The 17092-nt window shown below is 43.5% G+C and overlaps 1 protein-coding gene across 21 annotated transcripts in view; it reads right to left on the bottom strand.

The window, feature by feature from the left end:
- Nucleotides 1-17092, bottom strand: part of RREB1 (ras responsive element binding protein 1) — a 122855-nt gene that overhangs the window by 46618 nt on the left and 59145 nt on the right. For 15 of the 21 annotated variants that reach the window (XM_028737793.2, XM_028737785.2, XM_028737789.2 and 12 more), the window contains 3 exons: nucleotides 7512-7634; nucleotides 5693-5814; nucleotides 4522-4740 (listed from right to left, as the gene is read on the bottom strand). In XM_028737793.2, coding sequence (XP_028593626.2) covers nucleotides 4522-4635 — 114 coding nt within the window. In that variant the 5' untranslated portion in view covers nucleotides 4636-4740; nucleotides 5693-5814; nucleotides 7512-7634. Of the gene's footprint in view, nucleotides 1-4521; nucleotides 4741-5692; nucleotides 5815-6734; nucleotides 6811-7511; nucleotides 7635-17092 lie in introns of all 21 variants that reach the window. The other 6 variants (XM_028737802.2, XM_028737798.2, XM_028737801.2 and 3 more) reach the window with 2 other exon arrangements.

Genomic DNA, 17092 nt, shown 5'->3' with positions numbered 1-17092 from the left:
CACAAGGCTGCCTTATCAGTAAAGTTCAAACACTCCTGTTTCGAAAGAATCCTGCCTCTCTACTAACTCTACTCTCCTTTCGTTACTCCATTACGAACAAGGACATAATTTCCATTCTGAAGACAAGGCTGAACCGGTGCTTAAGCTTCAAGAGTCACTGAAAGTCTAAGAGTTGCATCATATGTTATATATAGCACTGCAGGTACCCAGCTGCCTTCATCATCCTCTTTTTCTTCCCTATCAACCTGTTATTGGGGTCCAAAAATCCCCTTTGAATTCCTAGCAATTATTACCAATTTCAAAATGACTCCAGTTTAACAGAGAAAATAAGATTTGATAACGGAAAAGTGTCTGGACCCCACAACATTAACCTACATCAAGGACAGCCAATATGGTGTTCTTGAAGTACAACTCCCATCAGGCCCAGCCAACATGGACAGCAGTTAGGGATGATGGAAGTTGTAGTCCAGTCACATGTGCAAAAGCTATCTACTTATCTCAATGGGCTACCAGGGCCCATTGGATCTCAGGAGTAAGTTTCACCCTAAGGGGATTAATTTAGACCCCCGAGTTGGCATTATCTTGACACAGAAATGACACACAAGCAGCACAAAGGAATGTTGTGCGCATATGTTTTGGACTACAACTCCCATCAGCATCAGCCAGCAGAAGTAATGGCCGGAGATAATGAGAGTCAACAACATTTGGTGGGTATTATGTTGGAGAAGGCTGTTCCCTCTCCAACCATGCATATAGAGAGACATGTCCGCTCAGGATAGCATTTAATGCATCTGATGAAGAACTGAAGCTCGTGCCATAACGATTTGCTATTTAACAGGTTATCACAAAACTCCAAGTTTTCTGATGTGGTTGTTGCTCAGGGCTTGGGTTCTCTCCCGGAGACCATTTGGACTCATTGCATTGTTCCTATGAGATTCCGTAACACTCAGATATACAAATGCATCCAACTATTTCCATCTATCTTGTTTTGAATTGAGCTATTTTCACGTATCAGGGTTTTTTAAATTATTCTTTTCAAAGAAAATCACTGCCAATCAGTAAAAGGGTGGTTGTAAATCACCTCCTTTCATCAGTGAGAGGATCAGCCTACTGTGCAGAAGTAGTATCTCAACAGCTGCTCCGCCCACCTTTCGCCTCTGACTCCACCCACTATGGGCATGGGTATATTAAGATTCCTCACCCGTCCTTCAATCCACTTATATTTCCAGCCTTTGCCATTTCCTCTAGCTGCGTGTCCCCTGAAGCTTAAAGATCATTGGGTAAAGCAATTTCTTTTCGCTGGCCTTGAACCCTGCTGCCTAACAAATTTCAAGTGTCTGAAACAGGAGACACCCACCTCCCCTTGACTGCCATTATTATGATGATGCATATTTTGCCTAACGCACCTATGTGCGTGCACATGTTCCCATCCAAACACTTATGTGCACCCTGCACACAGCACCTCCCAAGGACCTTTCGTGTTAGTTTATAGGAACAGCCTTCAGATCCAATTTTACTGCAGCCCTGTTAAATGTTGTCTCAGAGCCGAGAGCACAAACAATATTGGGAGGAAAATCCTTGCAGCTGTGCTGACCATTTCAATGCTTAATCCCCAGGGCTTTTCTCTGAAATCAGGCTATGGTTCTCCTTGCTGGAGGAAGGAGCTAGCTATCTCTCAATGCAATGCTATTAATTGTTTCGAAGCCTTGCTTTCGACAATGGCCCCCTTTGAAATCGGCAAATCAACAAAGGGCGATTACTTCTCACCTTGAAAGCAAAGAGCAACATGCACAGTGTGACACTGCCAGAGTTGATTAGTGCAAGCCTTCAGATTTAATATTAACCCAACCCCAAAAAACCTCTTCCTAGCACTCACTCAGGGTCCAGGTTGCATACCATAATAGCAGTGAACCAAACAAGAGAGCAGCAGTCCAAGGAAGAGGATTTGTTTGACCCAGTCTCAAGCACAAACAGTTTAGCATAACTTCTCCAGCTTGGGCTAGAGAATTTTAACATGCAGCTCTGCGATGACGGAAGAGTACTTCCCCAAGTTAAGAGACAAAAGTACCAGCTAATTTGATAACAACTCTGACTTTATTAAAGTGACCCGACACTCCTCCGCTAGCAGCAAACATCTCTCTAGGCATTCTGTGTTACGTTACTCTACTTTCCCTTTTGTAGAAAGCGTCAAAAGAGCCCCCATTTCGTGACACAGATTAAAGGAGGGGAGGAAACATGTTGTGATTTTCAACAGGATATAATCCTAACCAGAAGCTAAGTCGTCTGTCACAACACACACTTAATGAAGGAACTAGAAATTAAAATGGCTAATGAAACCTTGACCAAAAAGTTATTTCCACAAAAAGGTGATGCAACATATGGTGGATTTTTAAGAGCTAAAGACTAAATGTTTTACTGTCAATTGGCCAGAAGAATAGTCAAAGGCGGCTCCCAAATAATCCAAAATCCTACTATATTTGGGGCAGGAATTCATCTGGTTCTACATTCTATGGAAGTGGCCACCCAAACACTTTTAGAACGTGTATACGCAGCTCCTAAAAGGCCACCGACATCTCTTTTGCTTGGTATTTCCAAGGCACACAGCTTCTTTAAAAAATGGTTTCATCTTTCTATCAAGACCAATCTTCTTCTTCTTTCTTCTTTGGCGATCACTTGTAGCCAAGTAAGACTGTCTTTCATAAACACAGTTTTAACAATGAGTCCGTAAGTGACTGTGTAAGCCAATTCTGGACCCACACGTCCTTCCACAGTGGGGCCATTGGTTCCCAGGTGGGAGTTGATTATGGTGTGGATTTGCCAAGTGTCCCTTCCTCTTAGCATGTTTCTCCCTTGCGTTCTGAGTTCGAGTGTCTTCAAAGTCCATGACACCTTTAGTAAAGGCTGTTCTCCAACTGGAGCGCTCGCAGGCCAGTGTTTCCTAGTTGTCGGTGTTTATACTACTCTTTAAACCTCTTTTGTTGACCACCACCATTACACTTTCCATTTTTAAGTTCGGAATAGAGGAGTTGCTTTGGAAGACGATAATCAGACACCCACACAACATGACCAATAGTACCAGAACAACCACAGTAAGACTGATTGCCGGAAAGCAAACAATCCACGGTTCTCCTCTCTCTGCTCCCACTTCTCTCACCATGCCAGAGATTTCCTATGCACAATCTTGCAATTGCCACTCCCTTCAATTAGACAGAGGGGACTGCTGTATGGTGAAAACACTTTACCCACCCTGCAACAGCCTTGGCGGGTAGCTCCCCCATGGAAAAAAAATGGGGCTCATTTGCCTGCATGCTGTCTAGGTATCACAGGATGGTTTGAACAGTAAAACCTAATTAGTAGCTAACTTCTGTGCTGACCTACAGGGAAAGCCATTCTTGGCCTTCCTCCCTTATTTATTTATTTTTATAGCGCAAGTATCTCTCTTAATCCCGTCACATTTTCTCCCTTGATCCAGCGCCCAGTGAAACGGCTGGTGGAATTAAAAGGTCAGTGGCTCCAAGCAAAAAACGACACACAGCCAACCCACTCACCCTTCATGCTTTTGCAGCAGCCAGCTGTACAGTAGGGTCTTCACCACCCACCCTGTTCCAAAGCTGAGCTGCAAAATTTTGTCCTCCCTGAAGGAATCAAGCTAAGAAGCCCCTAATAGGGTTTGCAAACACACACGGTGTTCTGTGAGTTATAGTGCAGAGTTTCCAACAATCTGACTATCTCTGGGATCAAAAATTTCTTGTTATCCAGTGTTACGATAATCTTTATTGCCATTGTCCCATACAGAACAACGAAACTGAAAAAAATCTACATCAGACATTCAAAAACCAACAAGCCTGCTATCCCAGCCTGTGTTAAGTTATACCCAAGCCTTAGGTCAGTGGCGGGAAACACACGCTTTGCCAAGCTGCACTCAGTTCCCAAGGAATTTTGATCCTGCCACAAACTCTTTAAAAAGATTCGTAAGAATTGCAGCATTCGTTTTTGTTTTTATTTTAATCCCAGCAAACTAGTAGGCTGTTGTTTCTGGTTCACATAGAGAAGATATGGGCTTTAGAACACAGTGGCAGGTCTTTAAATTAAAAAATTGAATGTCTTGACAGTTGCATCTGACCATTTGATGCGTTCTTTCTTCAGCTCATGATACTGAGAACTGGCCTCTGATCACATGCAAATTAAAACATTCAGACTAGTTCGTGATGTAATAGTTGGTATCCAACCAAGAGCTTCCAACTGGTGCATGGACTTTTGGGTGAGCAATGGGATTTTGCACTCCCTCTCCCCTGTGCACCCTATGTTTGTTCTGGGTGTCTTACCAAACCCCCAGAGCAGATTTGGGGAGGGCACAGAGGGAGAAGTCCTGCAATGCAAACAGAAATCCTTATGCTAATGGGAATTGGATACCGCCCAATTTCTCCAGGGGTGTGCGCATAAGCGCACTCGGTGCCCTCAAAACGGCTTCATGTGAAATGGTATTCATTTATATCAAAGTTAAGTGTGTTGATTCTTTACCTGGTTTCTCCTGCCAATCCGATTGGGAGCAAGAGGTTTCGGTGGGGACTTGCCATTCTGAGATGGTGCGGTGCCATTTTCAGCGATCTTCCCCAAGTTCATAACAGCTGCCATTATGACGCCGACACGCGGCAAATCTGCACCTTCAAAACAGTTTGGGAACTGTGGTGCCGCTGCTGCTGTGCAACTGCTTTAAGCCTCTGAGTTTATTCTCTGTAACTGTAAACAGAAACAAATTGGGTGGTGAATTTCTGAGATGGAGAATCGGATCAGTCATGGGAGCAACAAACCCATTAAGAGCTAGAATGGGCGGCCAGTCCTGGAAAGGTATACGCTATTGACTTTTTGTACACACAAAGCAATTCCAAATCATACAGTGCATTACATCTTGAATGGGAATCTGTGGCCCAAGTTGCTGTTGGACTCCAACTCCCATCAGCCCCAGCCAGCATGGCCAAGGGTCAAGAAGGATGGGGGTTGCTGAACTACTAGTGTGCCACAAGTTCAACATCCCTGCATTGAACATGGTGGTGTGGTTGCCACTGAAAAGGCTTCCACAATGCATAATCAGCAAGATCCACCTGGTCCAATTGCAAAATTTCCACACAGTGATAAATTTCCACACAGTGATATTGCAAAATTTCCAGTCAGTGATATAGGGCCAGACCACACAATCTGGCCTATCCATACTGGAAGCCAATTACAGACATTATAACCACTGCATGGAGACGCATCAATGCAAAATACATTCCTTCTACGCTAATGCATGAACCAGGCCTTCAGTTATTCTGGTTAGGAAGACCTCTGTGGATTATTCACTTTTAAAGAACAGGAATTCTTAAAGGCATGTTAAATTGAAGCACATGTACAACTTAACCCCATGTATATTTACTCCAAAGTGAGGACACTTTGGAGTTATCATTGCTTAGGGTTAGATTATTTAATCACACTTATTCCCAGTAACTCCAGAGTGTTTAGAACTGAGGCACTGATGTATAAAGAAAAACAGAACTTCCATGCATCACCATTTGTGCTAATGGAAAATCAATTTTTGTCTAGTTATCTGGCATGACCAGCTATCCACAATGACATACTGTTTTAAGCAACAGCGACATAAATATTTACAGGATAGCTTTATTCTTAAACCAGTCATTCTAGCAGAGCCAATTACCTTCATTTTCCTTTCTTGACACTGTCTAGTGAAGCTTCCTTTCCTTGTGTGCTGCTTTTCGGTATTTGCCTAACAAGCTGAAGACCACCTAAATCCAGAAGAGATCCTTTCCTCAGCAGCACCTGTTAGCAACAAGTGAAGAGAAGAAGGGAATAGGTTAAGTTTTTTTCTTCAAGGAGGGAAGCTGAGAAGTAGTGTTTAAAAAAGAGAATTTGGTACATATTCAGTTGCCGAAAACAGAAGCAAAAGCAGCACAAAGGATTAGAACAATGGATCTCTTCTTACATAAAACTTTTTCAGCTAGGTAAAACTTTAAAGATGAAGGCTTCATACAGGCTGTCTCCACACGCAAACACACAATGTCTCGTTCTTGGGAGAGTACAGTACAACACAAATTACGGAGGAAACAGAGATGCCTCCAAATATTATCAGGTTAAGAAAAGCAGTAACAATACAGGAACTATAAGTGCTCCTCCACTTCAGACTAACAACTGAAAATTTTATTGTCTTTTCAGCCAGCTCCTCACAATCTACCCGTAAGAGCTGCATCAGACCCACGGCCCAACTATACCCAGCATCCTTCACTCAAAGCAGCCAACCAGATGTCTGGTTTTATTGCATTCTGCACACTGCCTTGAGACACGTGTGAAAGGCAATTAACAGACTAATGATAATGATAATAATAATAATCCAGTGCGTTTTTCAGCCGGAACTTGCCGGAACTCAGATCTGGCATCTCGCAGGTGGGTGCCATTTCCATTCTAAGAGAACCAGGGAGGTGTTTGTGGTGAGTTCCAGCACCTCTTTTTTTTAAAAGAAAAATAGTTGACAATAATGCAGCCCAGAGGTTTGGTTTCAAGAATCTGTAATGCTTAGGAGTCTTTCTGAGGCCTTGGGCCCTTCACAACGTGCTCAGTTGCCTATAAGGTCCCTGCCTTCACACCTTCAGGGGAACCTTCTGCCACTCAAAATGTTGATGGAAAGCTAAGAGTGCCGTTTTCATGGCCATATTCTCATGAAACGCTTCCCTGAGGAAACTGACCTTTGCCCTCAAGGAGCGAGTTCCCAGGACATTCGTGTACGTCTAATGAAAGCTGCACAGAAAACGGCCTGCTACGCTATGAAAAAAAGGGACCCGCTTATATCAAGAGTAAAAACGAGAAGTATTAGCAGAGGTTAAAGTTCGCAGGAAGGCTCCACCACTTCCATTTTGATGCTAGCACTCTTAAGGGGTGGGGTGGGGTGGGAAGGCACTACCAGAACTGTAGGCTGGGAGATCTGTTGCAGACATAAACAGGCTATCAGAAGCTACAGGGCAGCAAAAGAAAACGGCTGGCTTTTGACAAAGGCCAGCCCTGAAGCAATACCACAGTAGTCAGCCAAAAACATCCCGAAAGAGGAGTTTAAAACAAAAGTGATGGGGTGTGGGGGTGTGGGAGAGAGAAATGAAGTTAAAGTACGTTGCTTCCCATTCAGTCTCAACAGGAAAACATTTGCTAAATCTATTTCCTCCTTTGCAATTCTTTTTTGAAGTGCTATTTGACTGCATGCTGAAAACTCCAACGATATTCACTCCCTGTAAATTTGCAATATCAAGGGGGGTCGCAGTAAATGGATGTTTACAGCATCTTTTCTTTCCTGAATGATAAGAGGAAAAGGCCACCTTTTAATTTTCCTTTTCCTCTCTCCATCCCCCACCCAGCTCAGCCGTTCAGGATGCTAGCGTCTTTGTTTTACTTGTCATCAATATGCTTCTGCAAGCCAGAATTTCTCTGGACAGGCTTTTGCATTGAGCACTCCTTTCTCTCCAGCCACTGACCTCTGAAGTTTTGGGTTTGCTCTTGCTTCTAAGATGCTGGTGCAAATGGGACCCTGGTGGAAGGTTAGCAACTGGAGGAGTCAGATCTGTGTCAGCACAGCTGGAGGACTAGTACAAAACTACCTAGAAGAAAGAAAAGCAAGAATTAAAGCTCTTTACCAACTGCAGTTGTTGTTTCTTCACTGCATTTCTTGTCACTGGGTGATTTGGGGCCTGTTGCCATGACCTACTTCACAGGGTTATTGCGAGGAAATCTGCAAAAGCAGAAAGAACGCATGCTACTCTAAGTTCCTTTGGCAAGGAGTAGGATAAAAGTGTTGAAAATGAAATACTTTAAATGGAGACAGTTCGATAAATAAAGGAATCCTGGAGCAAAGAGGACTCTTTCATATTCAAGCATATAGGTCACTTTGAACATCTCTGTGAGGACTAGGAACTGAGGAATTTCTTTGGCACATGTTTCACAGTAAGCCAACCCAATACAGCAATTCCAAACTTGCTTGTGGACCTGACTGCGACCTCCAGCCAGATATTGTGATGTAGTTTTGGTGTGCAAGAAGTACACACCAAAATGTGCATTTGATGTACAAAATGCATATACTTTGTGAACAGGGTGGAATGCACCTATGGTTGAGCACCAAACTGGAACAGGACTGAATTAAACTGCTCAGTCCATTCCTAATGAGGACTAGAAACTTGTATTTTAAATGAAAGGTGGCATTCTTAGAACACAAGCCTGCAGAATGTACTAAATTGGTGGTTGCCTGATGCATGCATCTACTTTGGCTCAATGAGTTTAGTATTTGTGAAATTCGGTAGGTCTGGCAGTAAAGATTCATGGTGTGGAATCTAAATGTCTAGCAGCAACAGAAAAGCCCTCGGTCTTTTGGACAGACTCTTCCGTATGATGAAAACAAAACTTGATGACCTAAGCCAAAGGATTGAGAACTCAGCGCCTGGTACTTGGCATATTCATTTTGTGTCAGCAGAGTGCAAGCCTCTAATTCCCCAAAATATTTTTTACTGACTTTCATAACTTTCACAACAGGCTCAGTTCATGAGCAGCTAAAGGAATCAGCCACTGCATTGCCTTTCTGGAATTAAGAATATAGGCATGGCTGAAGGTCTATGGTCCTCCTAGCTAGAGATAAACTTTTCAGAAAATTCTACGCATTGGAGGAAAGAGAAAATAATTTGTTTCCTTCGAAAAACCTAACAGAACATTTCATTCTCTGCCCTACAGGTTTTAAAACTAAATTCTAGTTGGCTGAATCATTTTTATCCTGCCTCAATGCCAGAAGTGCCCTCTTGGTAGCGAACAATAAATGGAATTTTAAAGAGAGAGAGAGATTATCTATCAATACCAAATAAACTACAGATGCTACTAAGAACACTGAGCAACAGATACATCTTAAGATATTTGCAAACGCCTGTCTGAACATAATGTAAGAGTGAAAAAAGCTTTCCTTGCGCTCATCTGCTTAAAAGAGCACCCTGGCAAATCAGCTACATCCCCACTTTAAAAGTTTGTTAGCAAATATTGGCATGTGAGGTTGCAGTAACAGAGCTGGTTCAATAGTGTAACACACTCTTTACACTGCTGCTGGGACATGGAGCAGCTTTTAGGAAACTGCACCACCCAACTTTGTGGCTAGAAAGATGAGGAGGGATCCCAAACCACTCAAGAGTCCACTGTGCTGATTTTGCACCCAGTGCAACACTGTCCCCAACTAATAATAAACCCAAGTCGCTCCCTGGAACAAACGGCAAATGTGCTCGCCCAGTACACTGTTAAGCTGGAAGCCAAACCTGCCACCTGCAGCTCCAATGTCTAGGGCAGGTGTCAAGACTCACAGAACTGTGAAGTCTGGAAAGGACCCAAAGGCCAATCTAGTCTAACCCCCTTCAATGCATGAAGCATTGGCATCACTTGCCCAATGAAATGAATGTACATGTGTCTGTGTTCCAAATTATGGACAGTCCACTTGCCCTAGACAATACAACAGTACCCACTAATTCAACCTACATATATCTGATGCATAGCCAACTCTGGGGTACCACGACATGGTGGGATATTTGCATCATGGAACCCTGGAAAACGGCTTTTATACGTAGATGTCTCAAATTGGGGGAGCTGGGGAACAAGAAGTGAAACAAACTGGTCCCCAACTCTCAACAGCAATTCTAAAGTTATCTTGTAAAAAGCTGGCTTTGTTCAATTGTTAAGGATGATTATTATCCTGCTAACCCAACACTTAGCCTAACCTTACCAGCATAACAACATCTCTACAAAATCACAAGATTGATTTTAGCTTCAAGACTCAAGATCCTTTCAACTGCATTAAATCAAGGACCTTATCTATGCAAAACCTACCCTGTGCACCATGGAGCTATAGCCCGTCATCTGATTCTATGCACATGATACAGGGAGGGCTGCTTTCCCTCAACATGTTGCCTCACAGCCCTTTTTTGTTCAATCAGCTGTCTGGCTTATCTCGTCTGCTAAGAGAATGCCAGAAAACAAGGGTTTGGCCTGTTGCAGAAGGCTTCAGAGAACATGTCCAGGCAAACTGGAAACCAAGATTTTCAAAGAGGTACGTTTTTTTGCTTAAAGCTTCTAGCAGCATCTTTGGCTACGCAAGTCAGAACAACATGGGCAATTTCAAATGTGTACCACCACTTCAGGCAACAACTTGAGAAAATTGGAAGCAAGCGTTTCCCATTCGGCCCCTTACACTTTGGGCAACGAGAAGGGCACATAAGGAGACAGCTTTTCCCATAGTCACTAGACACTACCCATGAGATGCTACTTTGTGGTAACGGTAACCAGGTACATATATTCCCAGAGTCATCCTTAAAAAGAACAGGCAACAGTCACTAAGCATCCTTGTCTCTCCTTTGAAAGCAAGAGTTCCCTAGATTGAACTTGCAAGCCACCGCTCTGCATGCATCCCAAAGGCTGACAGCTTAAAGGAGCAACCTAAAAGTGTCAGTGAATGAATTTCCAGCTTCAATTGTGTGTGAGTGCACATATGTGTTTGAGCAGCCATGTCATAGAGATTCCTGCTTCTCCCTGCAAGATTGGCATGCATAGGCTGCGCTATTCTGTAGCTGGGAAACAGGGGGTTGTTGCAACACGCCCTGTAATACTCGAGGTGGTAGCTTTGATTCATGATACCTCCTGCTTTGCATCTTCACAAGGTGATTTATCGGATTTGCACCCCACCCTTCCTCCAAAAGGAGAATCTATTCATTACCACTGTTAAGAGGAGAGGCTTCTGCAAGCCAGCAAGGAGAATCAACAGGTCCCTCACTTTACAAGTTTCTCTCCCAATAAAAGTGATGAATCAAAACAACCAAAGTAGCAGCCCGTACCAAAATCGGGCTTGAAACCAGTATGAATGGGTCATGGTGATCGGCTTCATTCAAGCATGCCTGAAATATTGCCTAGGTTCTCTCAGGCACCTTGCTAGAATAGGGGTGCTGGCAACCGGGCAGTCCATCTTCCAAGCCTCTGGATCATGTTCCATATACTGTAGTCAAGCTAGCTCAGATATGAGAGACTGGGTACCTACACCACACCTGACTGCCTTCATTCATTGACAGTGCAACGTCCCAACTTTTAGCTAGTCTTGAAGCTCACCTCCCACGCCTGCCCTTATAAATTCTTCTGTTTGGTAAATGATTCATTCTCCCATTAAGGTTTTAAAAAAGTAATGCTGCTAGCTCTCAAGTGCTTAAAACATTTTTTGTTTATTAAAAAGGCTTTCCCTGAAATGTGACCCAACCACTGACACTTTTGATCAAATTTACACTAATGCTTTACAGCCGTACCTCTGGTTGCGAACGGGATCCGTTCCAGAGGCCTGTTCACAACCTGAAAAGAATGCAACCCGTGTCTACACACATGTGGGTCGCGATTCACTGCTTCTGCGCATGCGCAAGCGGCAAAACCTGGAAGTAACCCGTTCCATTACTTCCGGGTCGGCGTGGGACGCAACCTGAAAACACGCAACCTGAAGCAAATGTAACATGAGGTATGATTGCATTTGCATCCTACAGCATTTTATTATTTTATATTGGACACCACTCTGGTATTTATTTATTTTTATTGAGCGGCATACAAGCAAAAATTAAAATACAGTGTTCCTTGTTTTGGGACCTAATCTCACAGAATGTTTAATCTGCATCTCCAATCTTCATGACCACTGCAAGAGTTCCTCATTCGCACTACAAGTTCCCGGCCATCTGAACTCATCATCTGTGGTTGCAACAGTTCCTTGGGATCAATGGTGCCAAGAAAACTCAAAACAGCCAAGAGAGATCTGCAGCTGTTTCAGCCACTCAGCTCCAAAGACTAAACTGTGAAGGCAGCAGGAGACAGGAGCTAAAGCCAAAAGCAAGGTGACGGGAAAATGAAGGAAAGATGCAATGCAAGAGGTTCCAGGAATGAAAGCTGATTTACTGGGCCACAGAAGGCCAACACGCTTAATAAAATTATTCCCCATCCTGCACTCATCCCAGACATACAACTGACAAGCTGCTGTGCAAGTTAGGGTCCGTATAAGCATAAGTATGCTGCACAAAAGATGGTTTCTCAAGACACTCAAATTTAAACACACACCAGGTTTCTGATTTCCATGGAGATCGGCAAGTTTAATCTGATGCACACTACACAATTTCTTTCCCCTTTTACCTCCAACTCCTTACCAATATTTTTTTTTAAAGAGTATTTTTCAGGAGCGTTTCACCAAAATAATCTTCCTTATATTTAGAACTTATCCCAGGTCTAAAAACCAGGACATAACATATGCAGCCTCTATTCTTGAATAGTATTCCAGCCTTGATGAACAAAAATAGTAGCCACTGTGCTTTTTGAGGTTTGCAGAAGGAAATTTGCTTTCAGAATACACAAGCAAAATGCATCCAGCTTTTTTAAAAAATGAAGTGGAAAGTTTTCAAGGCCACTAAAGTATTGCAAAGAAGTTGGACCAGAGACTTCATCAACATGTTGGTTAGATAACAGAGAAGAAACAATTCAGCTAACAGGGCCACTCTATATTTAAAATGTGGAACACAAGCTTTCAAGTCTGAAAAACCTTTCTTTTCTTTCTTTCTTTCTTTCTTTCTTTCTTTCTTTCTTTCTTTCTCTCTCTCTCTCTCTCGCTTTAATTAGTCTTTATTAAATATTTTCTTGTGTTGCAAACAAGTACGTATAGCATCTCCATTTTTGATTCATAAAGTCATTTTCACAGTTTGTTTATGTTCTGTATGAGACACTATCATCATGAAAGAGAGGGAAGAGACAGAGGGAAACATTCATTGATTGCATAGTGCTTGTGTAGGGAATGTTGTTTCATCATCACATGGGGAGGTCCTTTATTTGTACATTTGTTTATTTTATTACTGCATTCAGTTGGTTGCAGTGTGGTTTGCTTTTGCGTGTGTGTTGTTGGGTCAGATTAGGCATATTCTTTCCGCAGAAAGTTTGGTCTTTTCTTTCTTTACTACCTCTTCCATGTCTGCAAGAAACAGCAGTGAGGTTTAGCTTCCCCTACAAGGCCTCCATCTCCAAGATGCATCTTTAAAATGCAGAGTTAAGCTATCAATTAAAAACGTATTCATCCCAGACGGAAAGTGGGCTGTCTCTACATGATAGGGAAATACTGCAGCGGTAGGAAGCAAGAACCACGTAAATCGCAGCGCAACGCTCATTGCTACAGCTGGTCCTTATTTATTTTTTAAGTCAAACCAAACCTGTGGGCAGGCAATCTGGGACTGCAGCAGGCAGCGTAATTAAGAGGCTTGCTGCAAATTACCGTTTTCAGATACCAGTTTGCACACTGGAGACGTTTGCCCCCCATCAATTGGTCATGCAGAGGCCTAGGCATGCAACGCAATGATGAACAGGCCAGGAGCAATCAGGCCTGGCTGTTCCTATTAAGGCACGGTGGAAACCAGAGAAGCCGTAATGCCGCGACGAAGAAAAAGCTGCAATTCAATGATGTCAGAACTCTCTGTGGGCATTTGCTCTCTGCACCTGTTATAGCTGGGAGGGGAGGCAGGGAATCTCCCCTCGCAGCCCCCGGCTTACAGGCCTGGCAGGCGCAACCAGAGCATGCCACAGCTCTTGAAAACTTTGGGAACAATACATTTTCTCTGTTCATCTTCACGGCAACACATGTGCTTTCCTCCACGCTTTGAAAAGGAAACGGTTGAAAGCTAATCTGGTCAGTGCACATTTATGCAGCAGTTTCTCTTTTAACTCTGGGATGTGTGTATATAAATATGTGTGTTTTCTTACTGGCTGCCCATGTTCAGTTTGTTTGTTCCTTCAGCAAGGTGGAAAGGGGGGTAGATGGGGGACAGAAGAGAATTTAATCAGCATAGTTCATACACAGGAAGCAGTGGAAAGATGCTCACCACCAGGTTGCCCTAGTTATGACCTTCAACCATCTCAGAGACTTCCCCATCCTTTCAGCAACAAATCCTTCTACCATTTCCCCACTGGAAACGCTTCCAGTGATAGCACTTTAAGTAGAAACTGCTGCTGCTAACAACACCTCACTTGGAAGCTATCAGCGAGCAGCAGAATTTCCCCAAATCTTAGCATTCTCAGGTTCATGAGCAACATGGAAAACGCCTCTCCCGGCTGCAAATAGAAACAGGAATCAAGTGACCCATGGCTAGCCACACAGCTACCCGTGTGCAACAATGGTAACTCAGAGGTCCAATTTTTTGCCGCAGCCAAGAGGCACAAAGTTCTGCCATGAAATAAAAGTTCACAGTTCCAACTAGCAGCTACTCGTATTTCCAGGGAGACCTGATCTCGTCCTTTGAAAACCACTGGTTTCTAGTGATTTCGTTTTGGGGTTACAATATTATTTGCACCTTATTTTGCATTTGAAAAGTTCTAATCTACTTCTGGTGTGCCCTACTTTTCTCTCTCTTTGCAATGAAAAGAGGTGGAGGAAGAAACCCATTAGTGCATCCTGGAAACTGCATCCCATAATATGCACCTCCTCTGTTGGGTCATAGCTCAGAGGGCACTAGGGAATGGGATGCAAGGAACAAATTCTCCTCCCAAGACAGACCATCTTACATTTTACACCTGAACTTTTTTTGGCTCAACATCTTTCAGGGTGTCCTGGTTTTTACTTTTAAAAATATGGCAGATGTCATAATTTAGTGAGTGGGGCAGAGCACCACTGCCTTGCATCTTGAATAAAGGATGCTCAAAATCTCATTGTATTTGATACTATCTGAAAACCCAACTAATATTTGTTTTATACAATGCAAAACCCAACAACACTCTCCTCTGCACATAGAAGCTTTCTTAATGGTGGCTATGTCTACTGCATCCTTGGTGCCTCTTGTTGTGTGTTTTTTGGTTTTATTTCTGAAATAAAAGCCAGCAAAGAAAACAAAATTTGAAAAAAGATCAAGACTGAGGAAGGATGTAAGTATTTTTAAAAAATATATATATATCAAAAATCACATTCCACAGCATGGATTTTGATCAATTGTAATACAGCCCCCTACGAATTTAGTTTTAAAGCAGCGTTTGCAGTCCTGGCTGCTGCTCTTTTCCAGGATGCAGGCCCCGCTGACAGGATTAAGTCCAAGCAGACTCAAGAAGCTGGGAGACAGCTGCCACATAGTCATTTATTACAGAGTGCCACTCCTCTGGAGTCGAGAGAGAAACAGACCCTCTTATTTTCAGCTGTGTTATCAGCAGGGGTTTCTTTGCTCAGAGGGTTTTAGCGACTAGGCCTCTCCTGAACAAATATCTCCTTGGCTGTCTCTTCCACCCCCGCCCCACCCCCCACCGCTTATCTTTCTCATCCTCTTGTCCTATGCTTCCAGTCAGACACAGGAACTCTCCCTTCGAGGTTCACAACCATCCAGGGCTGCCTGTTTCTATATTATAGAAGCCTCCATCTTTTCAGCCATGAGTCTCGGGGAAACTCCACTGAAACGCAGTTAATCCTAGCGGAAACATGTGCAGGGTGTTTTTTCTTCCCTCGTTTTGCTTTTTCTTCTTGTTTTCGACTGCTCAAAAATATTTGCCAAGTCGCCTTCCATTTCAATAAGCAAAAGGCATTATTGCCCTGTGCTTGTCACACCTGAAGCTTGTGCATGAGAGTCAGTGTGGCGTAATGATTAGGACCTGAGAGAGCAGGGTTCGAATCCCCACTCCGCTATGAAGCTCACTGGGTGACCCTGGGCCACTCACCATCTCTTAGCCTAACCCATAACTGTCAACTTTTTCCTTTTCTTGCGAGGAATCCTATTCGGAATAAGGGAATTTCCCTTAAAAAAAAGGGAGAAACAGTGACAGCTATGGCCTAACCCATGGTTTCCCAAACTTGGGCATCTAGCTTTTCTTGGACTACAACTCCCATCATCCCTAGCTAGCAGGAACAGTGGTCAAGGATGATGGGAACTGTAGTTAAAAAAAGGTGGGAGACTCATGTTTGGCCAAACCTATCTCACAAGGTTGTTGTGTGGATGAAATTGGGGGGCGGGGAGAAAACCACGTGCACCATATTGAGATCCTTGTAAGATGAAGGTGGTATAGAAATGAAATGAATGCTACTCAGAGGAAAAGTCCTGCCTCTGTTCAAAAGGGCTCACTTTCGGAATAGCAGCCTTGTGCACCCTTAACCTGGCATCATCCTCATTAATTTATTAGGATTTATTTCTGAGTAGAGATGAATAGGATTGGGCTACTTGATCCCAGACCTTGTGCTGCTCCTCCACAAGGGGCTGGCGGGGGGTCTCCCAGTTACATGGTCCCCTCACGCACACCCTCCAAAACTGTCCAGCTTTATTCCACAGCTTGGAGTTGGGAGTGGCTGCTGTCAGGATCCTTTCCTTGTTATAGTTGCATTGCACCCTCTGAAGCTCAGTGCAACTGCAGGGGATGAACCCCATCCCACCTGTTTATATGAGGGATTTTATCTTTTTTTCAGAACGGCTTTTCAATAGCCACTCACCTGGGACAATTCTCTGGCTTATTATTATTTATTAAATCCGAAGATCACACTTAACACAACACAAAAACACAGATGACTAGACAAAGGGACGTTGCAGAAGTCATGATTGTTTTGTTGTCTCCTCACCCACCCACCCCTTCCTTTCACGTCACCAATGTCTAAACACAAAAGGTCTGAGAGTGAGCAGGCTAGTAAAAATGTTTGTGGGCCAGTCACTTTTGCTGACTTCTTTGCCAGGCTGTCTTTAACAACGTGCTAAAACTAAGGGGGTGAGAGAGATGGGAGTCATTCCCAAATAAGGGACTCTGTATGACATGTGGGAAAGTGGTTAAGTGAATCTTAATGATGGCAACCAGATGGCAGAACTCACCTATCGAGAATTAAGCCAAAGCTGACACAGGCTCGCTTCCTGGGATCAATGTCTAAATTGCAAAACAGGGAGCAGCAGCGAGGGAGCCCCACTCCCTGTCAACAAGCTATGGCAGAGGCAGAAAAAGGTTCTGGTATCACATCTGGTGTGGATTTCCAAGTTTCCGTTTTGCCTGCTGGGAATTGGGACAGAGGAAGAACTACTTGCTCAAG

This window comes from Podarcis muralis, chromosome 8, assembly GCF_964188315.1.
Source record: "Podarcis muralis chromosome 8, rPodMur119.hap1.1, whole genome shotgun sequence".
In the NCBI taxonomy this organism is placed as follows: Eukaryota; Metazoa; Chordata; class Lepidosauria; order Squamata; family Lacertidae; genus Podarcis; species Podarcis muralis.
This window is presented reverse-complemented; position numbering and strand designations above follow the sequence as displayed.